Consider the following 14,588-nt stretch of genomic DNA (forward strand, 5'->3'; position numbering starts at 1 on the left):
ACACATGGGTGGAGATACAGCTGTCCAAGTGCCTGCAGAGGTTTTTCTTTATCTCTTTTCTCTTAAGGTTAATTCATTTATAACCTTGCACAGCTGCAAACAGCACACGAAGCTCTGCTGGAGTTGCTTACAAGGCTTTCTTATTTAAAAGTTTATTTGAGATTATTAGCTTGTGAGATCATTTATAAAGGAACAATCAGATATATTCAGGAAAATCAAAAGCCCCTCTGCCCATGGTTACCCACTGCTGAGGCTGTAGGCGAATCTATGTACAAATCCGAGCACTCTGCAATAAAAACCCATTACTCCAGTAACTAACAGGGCTCCAGCCTACAGGGATCAGTTAAGAAGCTGCTTCTAATGTTTGTTCAGTCTAAGGAAGCTTAAGGTCTTCAGCAGGGGTGAGCTGGAAGTCGAGCCAAACAGAACAGGATTTATGGATCTGAGGTGGTTGAAATAATTTTCCAGCCTGGTCTACCCACCCTCTGAGGGGACATTGATGGTGGTGGCAGCTCTGCAGCCAGGGAAGGGTGCCCAGGGATGCCCACTGTTAACTACCTTGGAAGAGCAATGTAAGAGCAGAAAAGAAATAGAGAAAATAATGCAGGAGCTAAAGGGGCAGGGATGCTGAAGGCAACTGCTGCCATCCTCTTCTACTCTCCTGTGGGAGAACAAGAGGAGGTAGTCAGACAGCTCAAAGACTTCCCAAAACCCCTCTCCTCACAACCTCCCCCTCTCCAGCAGTCCTCAAGACTCTGGGGACACTTGGACACTCACCTTTGCCTGGGCTCAGCTTAAGCATGTCCACCCCAGAGAAGATCATCTCCTCTGGATCTGGGGTGCCAGCAGCAGCACTGGGAGCAGCAGTGCCTGCAAAGGGAGGGCAGGATGTGTGTGCAGGACCCTGGGGCTGCCCCATCACCCACCCCCATCCCTCTGAGGGCAGCAGAGGAGAGCCTGCACCCACTGCTGAGCAGGGGGCTCATGGAAAACCCTGAATGCACACCTCAGCTCCAGCTACCTGCGGGGGTGTGGATTTTTAAAGCCTTGACATACTGGCACTGGATGGGTGAGGGGTGCTCCCTGAAGCCTAGATGCCCTCTCCTAGCTCTCTTCCTACTCCCAAGCAGTCCATGCACACTGCTCCTTCCTCTCCATCCCCTCCCTGGCGACCTACCGGGGCAGTCCAGCTTTTCCCGAGTTTCAGTGTCCTTAATCTTGGTGCCATTTTTGTAGCAGCACCAGCAGAAGCCGGTGGTGAAATTGCACTGCTTGGGCATGTAGTCACCATTCTCATCGCACTGGGGGCGGAAGTGGCCCACCAGATCAGTCCCAAAAGTGGCCTCTGCTTGGCACTTAGTTAGCACTAGGGCAACAGAAACAGAGGGGACACTGTCAGCCCCCAGGCCCTTCTCAGCAGGAGATCCTATCCAGAAACAGTTAAAGGTGAATAAGCTCCTGCTCGGTGACCTTTCTGAAGCTCTTGGTCTAACCAGGGATGGAGGATTTGGGGTGGGGTTCCAGCCTTTTTTTCCACCCCAAATGCCCTACAGGCAGTGGGCAGAGATGCCCTGCGATGTTCTAACAGTCACAAAACAGGGGCTTCCCACAGAACAAATTGGTCCATGACTGGAGGGAGGGCTTGGTTCCCTGTGAGACGTCCCATGCCAACACCTCCCTGATTGCCTGAGCTCCCCAGCTCAGCAGCCCCATCCCCAATACCTTTCGCTGCTGGGATTGCCTTGTGGTCCTCCGACTGGGGGTTCTTGGCCATCTCAAACAGCAGCCACTTGTGCATCCAGGACTCGAAGGACTACAGTGACAGGGTTATGGGTTAATGGGCATGGGGGGAGTTCACCCCAGGGGAGCCACGTCATGAGCTCTGGCTTGGACAGGGAAGGTGGTGAAGACCATCCCTTTCCTTTGGGTAGGAGCAGCCAGACTTTGTTTATCCTGATAAACAGATGTCCTTTCCCAGAGCACTCCTGGACAGAAGGCAGGTGGGGACAGGATGACAGTGACAAGCACTGACCTTCCAGTCCACATGAGTCATGGTGCTCCTCAGGCGCTTCAGGTTGTCCATCAGGTTGTCCTTCAGCTCCGGGAACATCTTGCTGGGGTCTGCTTGCTGCAGAGCAACCACCACAGTGAGGGCAAAGAAAAATGAGGTGGAGGGGTGGGGGTTGGAGCTCTGCTGGTATCAGCCAGACAGGTGCTGCAGGAGGTCAGAGCTCCCAGCAGCTCTGAGCACCCCGAGAGACCCCAGACCAGTTCAGGAGGCAGCTGTGGGCTGGGGAATCTTACCAGCAGCACGTGCTTCACTAGGTCCTCAGTTTTGTTGCTAGCAGGGGCCTTGGCCTCAAGAGAAAAGGCAAAGGGGCAGTGTGAGCACGGCAGCAAGGCCTGAGGGCAGCAGGCAGTGCCAAGCAGCAGGGATCTTCTCTTACCGAAAAGTCTTCAAAGGGTGCAGGATGCAGGGCACTCATGACCAGAGGTGTGTTTGCCTTGGCCATCTTCATCTTATTCACTGGTTTGGCATCTGCCAAAGAAGGAGAAGTGTGAGGGGACCCAATCGGCTTGGGTGATCTGGGAGGGTCCCGGAGGGATTCATCCCTTCTCCCCCTCCACCTCCCAGCACTCTGGTGCTCATGGGGCTACTGACTGGCAGGCAGCTTCCTCTGCAGAGCCTCCAGCTGCAGGTTCTGCGAAGTCTTGGTCAGCTTGCTGATCTGCCCACTCTGCTGGTACACGTAGTAGACGGTGACAGCCTGGCCGACAATGAGCAGGGCCACCAGGATGGAGAGTGTGGAGAAGGCAGCTTTGCGCCCCAGCCCAGACCTGCGGGACACAGACAGGGAGCTCAGCCACCCACCGTGAGCAGGAGGTGACATCCTGCTGTCACCCCTCCCGGCCCCAGACACTCCTGTCACGGGGGTTTGCAGCCAGACAAATGCAAATTCCCCCATTGCAGAGAGCAGAAGTAAAACCTCAGTGCCCCTCCACACCAGGAACTGAAACCCACTGTGGGGCGGGGGAAGTGGGGACAGGGGAGGGGGGACGAAGGGCACGTGGGTGGGCGCTGCCAGGGGATTTTGAGGAGCAGCATCACTCTGGGCATCGCCTTTTGCGGGATGATGAAGCCCCTTGGAGTCTCGCTGGTCCATGGGGCAGAGGACACGACTCACGGGGTGCCGGACTGCACTTCATTTTTAAAATGTTGTGCCAGATGCCGCCCCGCCGCGCGGATGTGGCACCGTGGAGGTGCGGCGCTGTCCCGGCTCAGCGCTGCCCCGGGCCCGGGACGGGCGCGCGCTGCCGAGTCCCGCGCGGGACGCGCCGCTCGGGCGTCTGCCTGGTGACGGGTGACGTCACCGCTCCGGGGCTCCTGATTGGCTACAAGTTACGGGCGGGGTGTCCCCCCTGCGGGGTCGGGACGCGGGGACGAGCTGGGACATGGCGGGGGGGGGGGCAGCTCCACAAAGACTTTTGGGTCCAGGGTCCGCTCCCGCCCCACGGCCACGTCATCGGCCTGCCTGTCCCGCAGCCTCTTCCCACAAAGCTTCACGCCATGGCTCCATGCCCCACCCTGTGAGCCCGGCCACCCCACCGCCATGCCTTGTCCCCGGCGGCCCAGAGGCGCAGTGACCCTTTCATCCCGTTGCCACTCCGTGCCCTCCCAATCCCATAGCCATCCGATTCCCCCATCCCACAGCCGCCCCATGTCACCCTCCCCCTGCCGCCCCATGCCTCCCATCCTACGGCCACCCAATCCCCCCATCCCAAAGCCACCCCGTGCCTCTGCCTTGCCTCACAGACCCTTCCACGGCCCTCTTAGCTCCACAGTGCCCCATTCCCACAGCCTGCGCCCCATCTTCTGCCCCATAGTCACTCTGCGCCCCCTTGACCCGACTGTATCCTCTTCCATCCCACAACCACGCAATACCCCCTGCCCCACGTCCCCACCGTGCCCACTTCACCCTCCCCCTGCGCCCCAACCCCGTGTCCCCAGCAGTGGCACCTCTGGGTGTCCCCAACACTGAGCACACCGCTGGCGCGGTCAGAGATGAGGTCCCGCTGCTCCTCAGCCATGGCTCCGCTGGGCTCCCCGAAGGCAATGAGCACCCCGAGAGAGGCTTCTGGAAATACCCTCGGGTCCCCACCCCGCCCTGACACCCGGGGGGGGGGAAGCCAAAAAAAAAGTCCTATTGGCTGCTGGCACTTGCATCACTCGTTGTCAGGCAGACCTCTGCTCCAGAGGTCTCCAGTTCAGAAATGGTGCTGGACACAGGCGTGAGCTCCCCGGCCGCTCAGTGGGGTTCACTGCCCACCCCACACCACCAGCAGGTCACCGTGCCCAGCTGGTGACACCGGTGCCATGGGCCCACAGGCTCTGGTACCCCTGCGGGGGCAGGAGGTGAGAAAAGGTAGGTGGCTGTGCGGAGGGTGAGAGGAAACGTGTGAGGAAGGAAGTGGGGCACAGAGCTGGGACAGGGGGGTGGGACACCATGGAGGGGACCCCTCTCACCAGAAGCTGAGCAGGACTTTCTGTGGGGGCACAGTGCCAGGATACACCCCGCCTCTTCCCCTGCTGCAAAAAAAGCTGCACTTGGGCTCAAGCCCTTCTTGAGGGTCACTCTGGACTCTCCCTGTGTGCGGGTTCTTGGCCAGCACTTCTCAGGCTGAGAGGGCAGTGACTAAAGGATCAAGGGCTTTCAAACCCTCCTCCCCTCTAGCACTATCCTCTCTGCTTTGCCTGCAGCAGCTTCCAGGGCTGAACCCCAGAGTCAAGACAGGAGGAACAGCCCCTAGATGTGAGTGATCCCAAAGCACCAGTGGGAGAAGGGCAATGAGGGTCTCCAGCCCCCCCACAGCCCCACAAGTGCTACATGGGCAGGAGCAGCCATCCACCCCATAATGGTGGTTTCTGGTGGTGTTACACAATGTCCCAGAGCAGCCCTGGGGGTGACAGACCCCGATGCCCACGCTGGGCCGAGGGTCACACTGAACCCAGCACCAAGCTGGCTCCAGTGTCAGGACTCAGCACAAACATGGCCAGAGCTCAGCCAAAAGTGAAACTGCGAATGTGGAGTTAAAAGTCCTACCTAACCCTGCCTAACCAGGCACCACCTGGCAAACCCACTGGGGCAAGCAGGGACACCTTGTTTCAGCAACTCCATTTCTTTTCCTGATTCAGTCCTGAGCCTCCCAGCGGGCAGGACAGCCCTGGGAGAGCAGACAAGGGATCATCTTACAGGGGATAGGGCAGGGACTCCTGGCAGATGCTGTTCCTGGAGGAAATGTGGTGGCATGATGCTCCTGCTTTCCAGGTGGGAAATTGCAGTTCCACCCAGGGCAAGGGTTGTGGTGCCTGGAGCCTGGTCCTGACCCTGCAACCCAGCTGAGAATGGCCTGGGTGCCCAGGGGTTCACACAGCACTGCCCCAGAGCATCCATCAGCCTCAGCCCAGGCCCATAACAAAGTTGTGTTTAGAAACCATCAGAGGGGTTTGAAAAGAAAATAAAATGGGAGAGGGGATTGAGAGAAAAGGGAAGAAACAGAAGTAAGAAAATGGGAAGAAAAAAGGGGGGCAAAAGGAAAGAACACAAAAGTCTTCCATGCATTTTTTGCCTCTCCCCTCATGGGCACTGGGACTTTTGGGGGACACAGGTTTTCCTCACAGCCCCAGATCCCACTCAGCTCCTCATTTTGGTGCCACAATCCCTGCCTCGAGGCCACGCTCCTGGTGCATTCCGTGACCAGCCTCAGCCATAAGGAGAACCAGAAAAAGTCTGAACAGGAACTTCATAAACAAAACCCCAACAATTCCATGGAACTAGGCTGGCTGTGCAAACCACAAACGTGGGTGATAACTCGGGGGTGGGGAACAGCCCCCTTCCCAGGCAGGCTGAGTCCCTTGAGTCCCAGCCTGGAAGTCTGTCTGCCCTAATTCAGCCCCTGCTCCACACACAGATGTCTCCAGTCAGCTCTTCAGTGCTTCATACACAACTTTCTGCCCAGGGCTGACACCCAGTGTGTTCTCAGTCTGCAAATTGACTTTCCAGGGAAGACAAAGACACTTTCAGAGAGCAACTTCCATCCTGTCTGACCCCCCTCACTCTCCCACTGCCTGAGGCTGGCAATGAATTGTCACTGTCCTGTTACCCCAAGGCTTTGTATTTGGTGTTGCCCATCAAAAACTTCACAAGTCTTTTTTGGGGAAAAAAAGCCATCTGGAGCAAGGAGTGATTTCAGGACTCTGATGAGGACCAGGCCAGCAGAGCAATTATTTCAGGCAGTGAGGTGGAATAACCCAGCAGACATTCACAGGAAGACATTCATCACCAGTTGGGCCTCATCTCACAGCCCTCAGCCCCCGGACCCTGCACAAAGGTTTGGAGAACAGACACATATTTCCCACAGACCCTGAGGTGATACCCTCAACAGCACAGGATCAGCCCTGGGCAAACCTGAGGGGAAATGCTGAGCCACAGAACTCACCAGTGACCACTGACTGTCTGGGGATTGAGCACAGCCCCCAAACAGCGCCATGCCCTCCACACAATGAGCATCCCTGCCAGGGTGAAACAGGGTGGGCAGGCAGAGCGTCCCACACCCACACAGCCCAGAAGGCATCAGCCAGCTACAGCTACAGGGGGGTGCAGGTGATTCAGTTCCTCACTGAATCACTGAAGACAAGCCAGCTGGATCAGGCCAGGGACTGTCAAGAGCCAGGAGCCCCATCCATGCCCCTCTGACAGGAGGGCCTTTCCCTCCAGAAAGCCCCAGAACATAGGCCAGGAAGCTGCCCTTTGCTGGGGCTTCGGTTTCTCTTCCTCATTCATCATTTCCTCTTTGGCATTGAGCATCAACACAGGAAGCTGCTTCAAAGACATCACGTCGGCTGAGAAATCAAAGCAACTTTTACCTTTAATTGTGCAGTGATCCCAGGCACCAGCTTGCCCATGGCACAGCACTGCCAGGGCAGCACGTGGCACAGGCTGGGTGTACAGTGACTCAGCTCAGCCAGCACTGTGTGCAATTGCACAGCTCCAGCTTCCAAGGATTAAGGGTTAATAGAGTAACTCCACCTTCCCATGGAGCAGACACCTTCCCCTTTCTACATCTGGTGTACAAACCAGCAGGGCTGAACCGGTCTGGACCAGGGTGGGCAGCAGCGGGAGCGAATGGAAACACCTCCCTCTGCACCGAGATGAGCAGAGTCTGCTGAGCGTCTGCCACAGCAAAGGTCCTGCGTTGGATTTTTGCTGTAGAGCTCTCCCCACATGTGCCCCATGAAACAGCCATGGTGATGTCCCCTGGGACAGAGTAACTCACACGTAACACAGAGTAACACAGAATCACTGCGTTGGAAGCGACCTTTAAGATCGAGTCCAACCCATGCCTTAACACCTCAACTAAACCATGGCACCCAGTGCCACATCCAATCTTGTACTAACTGTGGCTTTTCATCATGTAAAAATCATTACTAACAAAAAAAACCCCAAACCAACCAATCAACAAAATTACAACAAACCAAAAAACCCCACTAGCAGGAGAAAACTGCAACCCTGCCTACTTGCCCTGCCTGTGTGGACTAACGTGCAGTGCCCTCAGACATGCCACGCTCCCGCGGCACTCTCCAGAGCCCTCTCCAGAGCCCTCGTAGTCACTGCGGCTCCCTGGAGTAAAACCCCGCCCTGCACCTGTGTGGCTAACGAGAACAGCAACAGCTTTCACTGTATCCAGAGTATCAAAAGCCACAGTGGAGCTGTTGGTAACAGCACCCCACTCCCTTCTCTCTCTCCTCTGTCCTGCCCCCTTCCTCCTTCAGCTCCATGTCGTCTGAGCTGCTTCTGGTTTCATGCTTTTGACACCTTCTGCACAAGGGAATTCAACCACCACTTTAAGTACAGGAAAACAGTGATCCGAATGGCAAATGGTGCATGTTTAAGACAGTAAGGGAAGTTTATTCTAACATTTTCCATGGCCGCATATAAAATAACAAATAAAACACTATGGCTGTGCCAAGGGAAATGCTGGCTTAGGAACAGATGTCCAGGCAGAGAGGACTTTTTCCACAGAAAGGGGAAGTGATGCATTAAACAACATTTTGCAGAAAGCCCAGCAGTAGTTGCTCACTCCCAGCCCAGCTTTCTTTTCCAGGAGATGCAAAAGATCGTGACTCATTTTAAAAGTAGCTTTTACTGTATGAAGCCCAAGACCCCTGTGGCTTTGGATCAGCCAGCCTGGTTCCTCTCCAAGCAAGAGACCCTGCTCCAGAGTACAAGCCATCTGTGGATGGAATTAACTGAACCTTGGCTTCTGAGCACACCCCAGTAAGAAAACACAGAGTTGAACAGAGGTTTAAGAGAGCTTTAATAACAGAAGGTGCTGCACTGGTTACAGACGACGTCCACGGCGACCACCCTTCCTGCGAGTGCTGTCGGAGGGGATGGGGGTGACATCCTCTGCAGGGAAAAAATCCAGAACAGTTACCCCCCAGATACCCCCAGAAACCACCTGGACACAGCCATCAGCCAACACTTCAGCACCTGGACACCAAGGAGCCGCTCGTGCAGAAGGAACTCTCTGTGAAGGTATTTGGGAACGTGCCACAGGCTGTGTACCCAGGGCTTTAATGCTTTGCAAACAGAAATTCCCATCTCCTATCCCACTTAAATCAAGTAACCAAAGCAGTTCAAAAGAAATGGGATGCTTGAAGAATTTTCAGCATAACCACCACCACTGCATCTTGTGACTTCCCCTGAAGTTCAGGACTCTCCCTACAACAGCTGGAGAACTCCATTATTACTGATTACTGAATCACCGAGACCAATAAGGTATTTTTAGATGACAGAAGAGCTGTGTGACACCAAAGGACCAGCAGCATCCTGCTCCAAGCTGGGGCTTGCCCTGCACACAGAAGCCTGGGTTCTGAGTACTGCTCTCACCACCTACTGGTCAATTTGTCAATTTAAGGATCTGTTTATATGAAATCCTTTCATTGGTGCCATCTAAGCAGTCATGAATAAAGTCCCCAAGTTAAGATCAAGCAGCACAGATGCCTACAAAGCTCATTTCACTAAATAATCTCTTTTCCTCACTCACCAATGCGGCCGATCTTCATTCCAGAGCGGGCCAGAGCTCTCAGGGCTGACTGGGCACCAGGTCCAGGAGTCTTGGTCCTGGAGGAGAGTAAGAACCAACAACCCCTTTAATGACCCAGAAGCTGAACACAGTTTACAAACAGGCAGCAATATGAAAGCCACACTTTTCCCACGCCAAACCACTGTCCTTGTCTTCCACACCCATTCACCACCAGCCCCCACAGGCATATCCCCATCAGAGTCCCAACCCTCCTGCTGTACCTGTTGCCCCCAGTTGCACGCAGCTTGATGTGCAGGGCAGTGATGCCCAGCTCCTTGCACCTCTGGGCAACATCCTGGGCTGCCAGCATGGCTGCGTAGGGAGAGGACTCATCTCTGTCTGCCTTCACCTTCATCCCACCGGTCACACGGCAGATGGTTTCCCTACAGAAGGAAAAGATGTTCAAAAGAAAGCCATCTTCCCCCAAACCAGAATATGGGCACAGTCAGAACCTATTATTTCCAATGTTACCAGATCAATAAGCCACACAGTACCCTGAACACCATCTTGATCAGAAGAGCTCACCAAGCCACCCAGGTCATGTATATGCACCTTGCATGAAGCTCAGTAGAAACTCAGGGATTTCGGTGGAACCTCTTGCCAAACCCAGTTTCTACTTTCACACCCGAAGGAGCTGGGTACTGCAGTGAGGTGACGCCTGTCTCATACTCACTTGCCAGAGAGATCAGTCACATGGACAAAAGTGTCATTGAAGGAGGCAAAGATGTGGCAGACGCCAAACACATTCTCTCCTTCAGCAACCTGGGGTCCCAAGCTGATGACCTGCTCTTCCTTCTTCTCCTTGCCCTTACGAGGTGCCATTTCTGAACAAAAATGAAAGAGATGTCTGAGCATTGGTAGTTTGTCACCATTTGTAAAGAATTTTATTAAATTCCTGCTAATTCAACATTTTACCAAGCAAGAAAAAATTATTTACCACTGGCAAAACACATGTACATTTCTTATAAACCCCATGATTCCCAGTTTTGCTGTATCCTGGCACACAGGTCATCATCTACAGCTGTTTAGTGGAGTCTGTTCTGCTGCACTTCATGGTAGCTGACATCCCCAAGTCTCACCACAGCAGTGCACAAGGGAGCTCATTTCCTTGATAACCAGCAATGCTGAGCATTTCCCTTTGTTTATGTGAGTTTATGGAAAGAAAACACCAAACCAAACAATTACACAGACTCGGTACTGCCAGTAAGCCGTGAATCTACAGTACTTTTTAAGTACTAGCTTGGGTTCTTCCATATTATTGGCCTCCCAACCACATCCTTGGGACTAGCCCAGCTAAGTCTCCCGCCCCCGAAGCCCACACCCAACGATGGAATACAGCAGGGGCAGCGCCGGCTGTGCTTGGCTTCACGGCTGGGGATCCTGTGCATCCGCTGCCAAGCACAGAAAAACGGTTCCCTATTGCCCTCTCCTGCCAAACTCCTGCTACAACCAGCGCCCCGCACACGGGAGATGTCCAGGCATTGCACCGAGGTACCCAACCCCAACACAACCCACGATCACCCTCGGTCGTGCCTCTCCGCCAACTGCTCTGAGCACTCTAACACCAATTTACATCAGCGTCTGCGCGGCCACTTCGATAGCACCACATCCCCTTCTCGGCACATCCATGGCGCACGGGCCACACGGGCAGTGCTCTCTCCAGCCCAGCGAGGCCGGCACGGAACGCGCAGCGCACGCTGTACCGCCGGCATCGAGCTCCGAACGCGCCTCGTTTCACCGCGGCCCCGAGCGCTCAGGGTCCGAGAGAGGCCCGGCCGGGCCCAGCAGCCCCAGCCGGGCGCTCCGCCACTCCAGCCCGCGGCTCGCCCGCGGCCCCCGCGCCGAGCGCGCTGCCCCGCGCAGCCCCGGTGCCGCGGGGGCGGGCGGCGGGCGCGGGGGCCGCGGCGAGGCGCGGGCGGGCGGATGGCGGCGGATGCGGCGCGGCCCGGACTCACCTGCCCGTCTGCTCCGGCGGCCGCCGCGGAAAGGAAGCGGCGGGGCAGGGGGCGGGGGTCACCGCCTCACCCGGAAGGGATGGCGGGAGGCGGCGTGTCCGCTGCCACAGGCGCAGGGCTGTGTGCCGGTCCCAGTGCCGGTCGCAGTCCCGATCCTTCTGGGCCGGCCAACCCGTGCCCGTCTGTCCCGGGCCTGAGCCGCGCTGCCCGGGACGGCGCGGCCGCCTCTCCCCTCACTCAGCTCTCCCGCCGGCCCGACCGCCCCAAGATGGCGGCGGCCTCCCCCCGGCTCCCTCCCCAAGATGGCGGCGGCTTCCCCCCCGGCTCCCTCCCCAAGATGGCGGCGGCCTCCCCCCCGGCTCCCTCCCCAAGATGGCGGCGGGCTCGGGGGTGTTCGCGCTCCAGACGGAGGCGGCCCGGGAGAGCTTTGGAAACGAACCGGTTGAAAAAACAGCTGGAGGGAGATGGGTGTAATTCCAGAAACATCCTGCTTCCCCCCGGCTTTCCCTTTCACCCCGCTGTCAGGGCTGAGCATGGCGAGGAGTCCCGGGGGTCTCCAAGGCAGCTGTTTATCCCTGCCCCAAGCTGAGGCCGGAGCCCTGACTGCGGGGAGGTGTTTGGGAATTCACCCACAAGAGAAAGCATGCGGTGGTTTAATATGTGTGAGTGGCATATTTTTGTCAAGGAGCTGATGGGAGAGGTTTCAGTTGTGATTCTTGCAGGAGCTCTGGCAGCTGATGGGAGAAGCAGAGACTGCAGCTGTGAGCGATGGCATAGGAACACCTCCCTGCACTCTGGTGGGGGAGGTTTGTTCTACCTCAACAAAGAGAACGCAAATTTGTAAGTTTTTTTTACATAAAGGTGGTCCAACAAGGCAGTATTTTCTGTTTCCAAGTGATTTAAAAAGTGCTCAGGAGAGAAGGATGGGGAACACCAAAAACCTTCGGAACAGAGGCACAATGAAATTGAATTTATAGTGCTGTGAGATGCTTCCTGGGCATGATCCTGCCCTGCTTCCAGCTGCTTCACCTGGTGCTGAGCTGCCTCTGGGACACAGAGAGCTCTGAGCCACATGGGCTGGGGTGTGAGTGACAGAGCAGGAGCACCTGTGGGTCCCTACATGGGAACGCCTGACAGACCTTCAGATCTGTGCCCAGAACTGTGCTCAGAGCTGGGCTGATGGAGGAGAAGCAGCTGGAAAAGGGAGGCTCCTTGTAACAGCACTGCTAGTGAGGCTGCGCTGTCAAAGGCCTGGAAACATCTGCAGGGAGGGTCCAGCTCTTCTGCAGGACTGAGGGTGTTTGGTACTGGCCTGTCAGAAACTTCTGTCTCCCTTCTCGTGTCCATTTCCTCTGAAGCTGTGGGGTGCTATGTTTTTTTAGGGTAGCGTCCACTTGCCCATATTGCCCATCCAGAATTCCTATACCTTTTTCTTTTCTCTGGCCAAGTATTCCAGGATGCAATCCTCTGGGCTGCCACCAAGGAAAAGAGGTTTGGTCCTTCAGGCTCCTTGTTCCCTTGCACCCCTCCCACCTGTGCTGGGATTTTTCCCTGGTAAAGCGCTCTGTGCTCAGGGATGCCATTGTAACCCCCATCTTGACCTTGTGGAACACCTTCACTTGCTCCTGTGTTCGATTTGCCACTGCATCAGGGATCTTCCTGTTTGAATATTGAAGGAGAGGCTTTTAAAAGACACATTGGCAGAGCTGCTGTAATTCCAGCCGGGAGCTCCAGTGACAGCGGCTGTGGCCTGATTTGGAGGAAAGGGGAAGGAAAGAGTCAGCAGCAGGGAGTGCTGCAGAGGTCAGCCTGTGTCAGGGCATCTGTGCCAGGGGTACTCTGTCTGAGGAGGAGCCTGGGGATGGTGAGGGGTGCACAGGCAGCCAGGCAGGGTGGGTTTGTCCCCTCGGAGCCACGTGTGCTGCTCTGCCTGTGACAATCCTCCAAGAGGATTGTATGAGCCTGTGGATATTCCCCTGGAATAAAAGCAAACTAGAGGCAAGGAAATGGACAGGCCTCCACTTATGGGCAACAGGCTGAAATAACCATATGAGCTGCTAAAAGAATTAACCCACTGGTTCAAAATCCTGTGCTGCCCTCAGCCCCAAAGTTGCTGGGAGACAGACTGCTCCTGGTCCCTCCAGCCTCTGAGCAGGATGGAATTTTCTCCCACTCCGTGCGACACATTCTTCCCTTTCACTTTGCCTTGCACTAGTTCTGGTGTGTCTGCAAGGGAGCTGCCTGCCCTGCAAAATGTTCCTGGGGCTCGAATGCCAGCTCCAGCCAGGCTGTCCTGCTGCTGAGGACAGCGCTGAGAGCGTTCCCTGGCTGGGAGGAGAAGGGAGGGGCTTCCAGCAGGGGCTGCAAGGATTGTGTCCTCCAGCCTGGCTGGGAAGGATGCTCAGGCCACTGTGGGGTTAGTGCCAGAAATGATGTGTATTTGCTTTGAGAAATCCCCCAGATTTAGTTCCTTAATGGGTAATTAACATTCCAGCTGCTCCTTGGTAATAGCTTCTCCAGCCCATGGGAAACCCACAGACACGGTGACGCTGCAGGCGGATTTCATAACTCAGCTGGTGACTAAACAAAAAGGGCAGGCAAATGAGAATGCTGCTCCTAACGTCTTCTCCTGCAGGGCTTTGGCCTTGGAGTAAACTGGTTCAGGCTGAGAGGGGTCAGTGGGAAGTGACTGGCCTGACCTGCAAAGGCCCCAGCTCCAGACTTCCCACAAGAAGGAATTTTTGGTGCTCACATATCACTGTCTTCATGGCTGTGACTTGTTCCCACAAGCCATGGACCAGTGGCCTTACTGGTGGCCTTGAAATAGAGACTGGAACTGGAAGAGGCCAAAATTCCCCCTGTAGCAGGCTGAACGGAGCAGAGTCTGCAGTTGTGGCTCTCTAGCAGACCCCTCAAGATGGCATCTCTCCTCTAACAGCTATGCAAAGAGACATTCAGGGTCCCAATTGCACCATTCACAGGTAAAAAAAACCTGAAGCTTTTCCATTTGCTTTTAAGGCCACTTTTAGTTCCAAGAAGGGCAGTTGGTGTATGCACAAATGTAAAATGATGTGTCAGAAACAGGCGTAGGAAGATTAAAACAGAAATCTCCAATGCTGAAGTTAAAGCACTTAAGGAATTGGCAGAGACTTCAAGAGCGAGTTTCTGGTCCTAATGAAGTTGGTGGAAGTGCTGCCATGGACTTCAAGGGGACCATAATGTGGCTGTAACTCAGTAGGGAGCTGGAAGTGTTGATTAATAAATTGGAAACAATGCGGAGGAAAGCCGCTGAACTGCTTTCTGACAGATGTGCTGAAGAAGAGCCTGTAGCTTGAAGCACGCAGGAAAGGAATTGGTTTCCTTTGTGTTTGCAAACAGAAGACAGGCAATAAAAAAATCTACCTGATACTCATGTAAAATGGCAAAGCTGGTATTAATAAATCCCAGTGCCTTCCTGAGCAGATTTCTGTTTACAGTGGGTTTTTT

General features: G+C 55.2%; 2 protein-coding genes across 4 annotated transcripts; both read right to left on the reverse strand.

The window, feature by feature from the left end:
• Positions 1-123: 123 nt before the first annotated feature.
• On the reverse strand, positions 124-4,116 carry CD74 (CD74 molecule). Of its 2 annotated transcripts, XM_021552115.3 has the most exons (9): positions 4,019-4,116; positions 2,663-2,838; positions 2,448-2,539; positions 2,305-2,358; positions 2,033-2,128; positions 1,723-1,813; positions 1,178-1,366; positions 778-870; positions 124-661 (listed from the first exon to the last, which is right to left on the reverse strand). In XM_021552115.3, exons 1-9 carry the CDS (start codon positions 4,087-4,089, stop codon positions 654-656), a joined length of 870 nt encoding a protein of 289 aa, XP_021407790.1. In that variant the 5' UTR covers positions 4,090-4,116; the 3' UTR covers positions 124-653. The 2 variants fall into 2 exon arrangements, with proteins under 2 accessions (XP_021407790.1, XP_021407791.1); XM_021552116.3 differs by lacking the exon at positions 1,178-1,366.
• Positions 4,117-8,359: 4,243 nt separating this feature from the next.
• RPS14 (ribosomal protein S14) lies at positions 8,360-11,140 on the reverse strand. Of its 2 annotated transcripts, none has more exons than XM_021552139.4 (5): positions 11,103-11,140; positions 9,821-9,971; positions 9,369-9,530; positions 9,109-9,185; positions 8,360-8,468 (listed from the first exon to the last, which is right to left on the reverse strand). In XM_021552139.4, the coding sequence occupies exons 2-5, from the start codon at positions 9,967-9,969 to the stop codon at positions 8,401-8,403; spliced, it is 456 nt and encodes a 151-aa protein (XP_021407814.1). In that variant the 5' UTR covers positions 9,970-9,971; positions 11,103-11,140; the 3' UTR covers positions 8,360-8,400. The 2 variants fall into 2 exon arrangements, with proteins under 2 accessions (XP_021407814.1, XP_085447526.1); XM_085591400.1 differs by lacking the exon at positions 11,103-11,140 and adding an exon at positions 10,721-10,861.
• Between the last annotated feature and the right edge of the window lie 3,448 nt (positions 11,141-14,588).

Source organism: Lonchura striata, chromosome 13 (genome assembly GCF_050655825.1).
Source record: "Lonchura striata isolate lonStrDom1 chromosome 13, ASM5065582v1, whole genome shotgun sequence".
NCBI classification, from domain to species: Eukaryota; Metazoa; Chordata; class Aves; order Passeriformes; family Estrildidae; genus Lonchura; species Lonchura striata.

Excerpts from the sequence above, each read along its gene's own strand:
- CD74 (XM_021552115.3), bottom strand. The coding sequence starts at position 4,089 with ATGGCTGAGGAGCAGCGGGACCTCATCTCTGACCGCGCCAGCGGTGTG. Across the intron at positions 2,839-4,018 it reads AGTGTTGGGGACACCCAGAG|GTCTGGGCTGGGGCGCAAAG; the intron begins GTGCCACTGCTG and ends TGTGTCCCGCAG. Across the intron at positions 871-1,177 it reads GGAAAAGCTGGACTGCCCCG|GCACTGCTGCTCCCAGTGCT; the intron begins GTAGGTCGCCAG and ends CTCCCTTTGCAG.
- RPS14 (XM_021552139.4), bottom strand. The coding sequence starts at position 9,969 with ATGGCACCTCGTAAGGGCAAGGAGAAGAAGGAAGAGCAGGTCATCAGC. Across the intron at positions 9,531-9,820 it reads GTGACTGATCTCTCTGGCAA|GGAAACCATCTGCCGTGTGA; the intron begins GTGAGTATGAGA and ends TTCCTTCTGTAG. Across the intron at positions 8,469-9,108 it reads AATGAAGATCGGCCGCATTG|AGGATGTCACCCCCATCCCC; the intron begins GTGAGTGAGGAA and ends TTTTCCCTGCAG.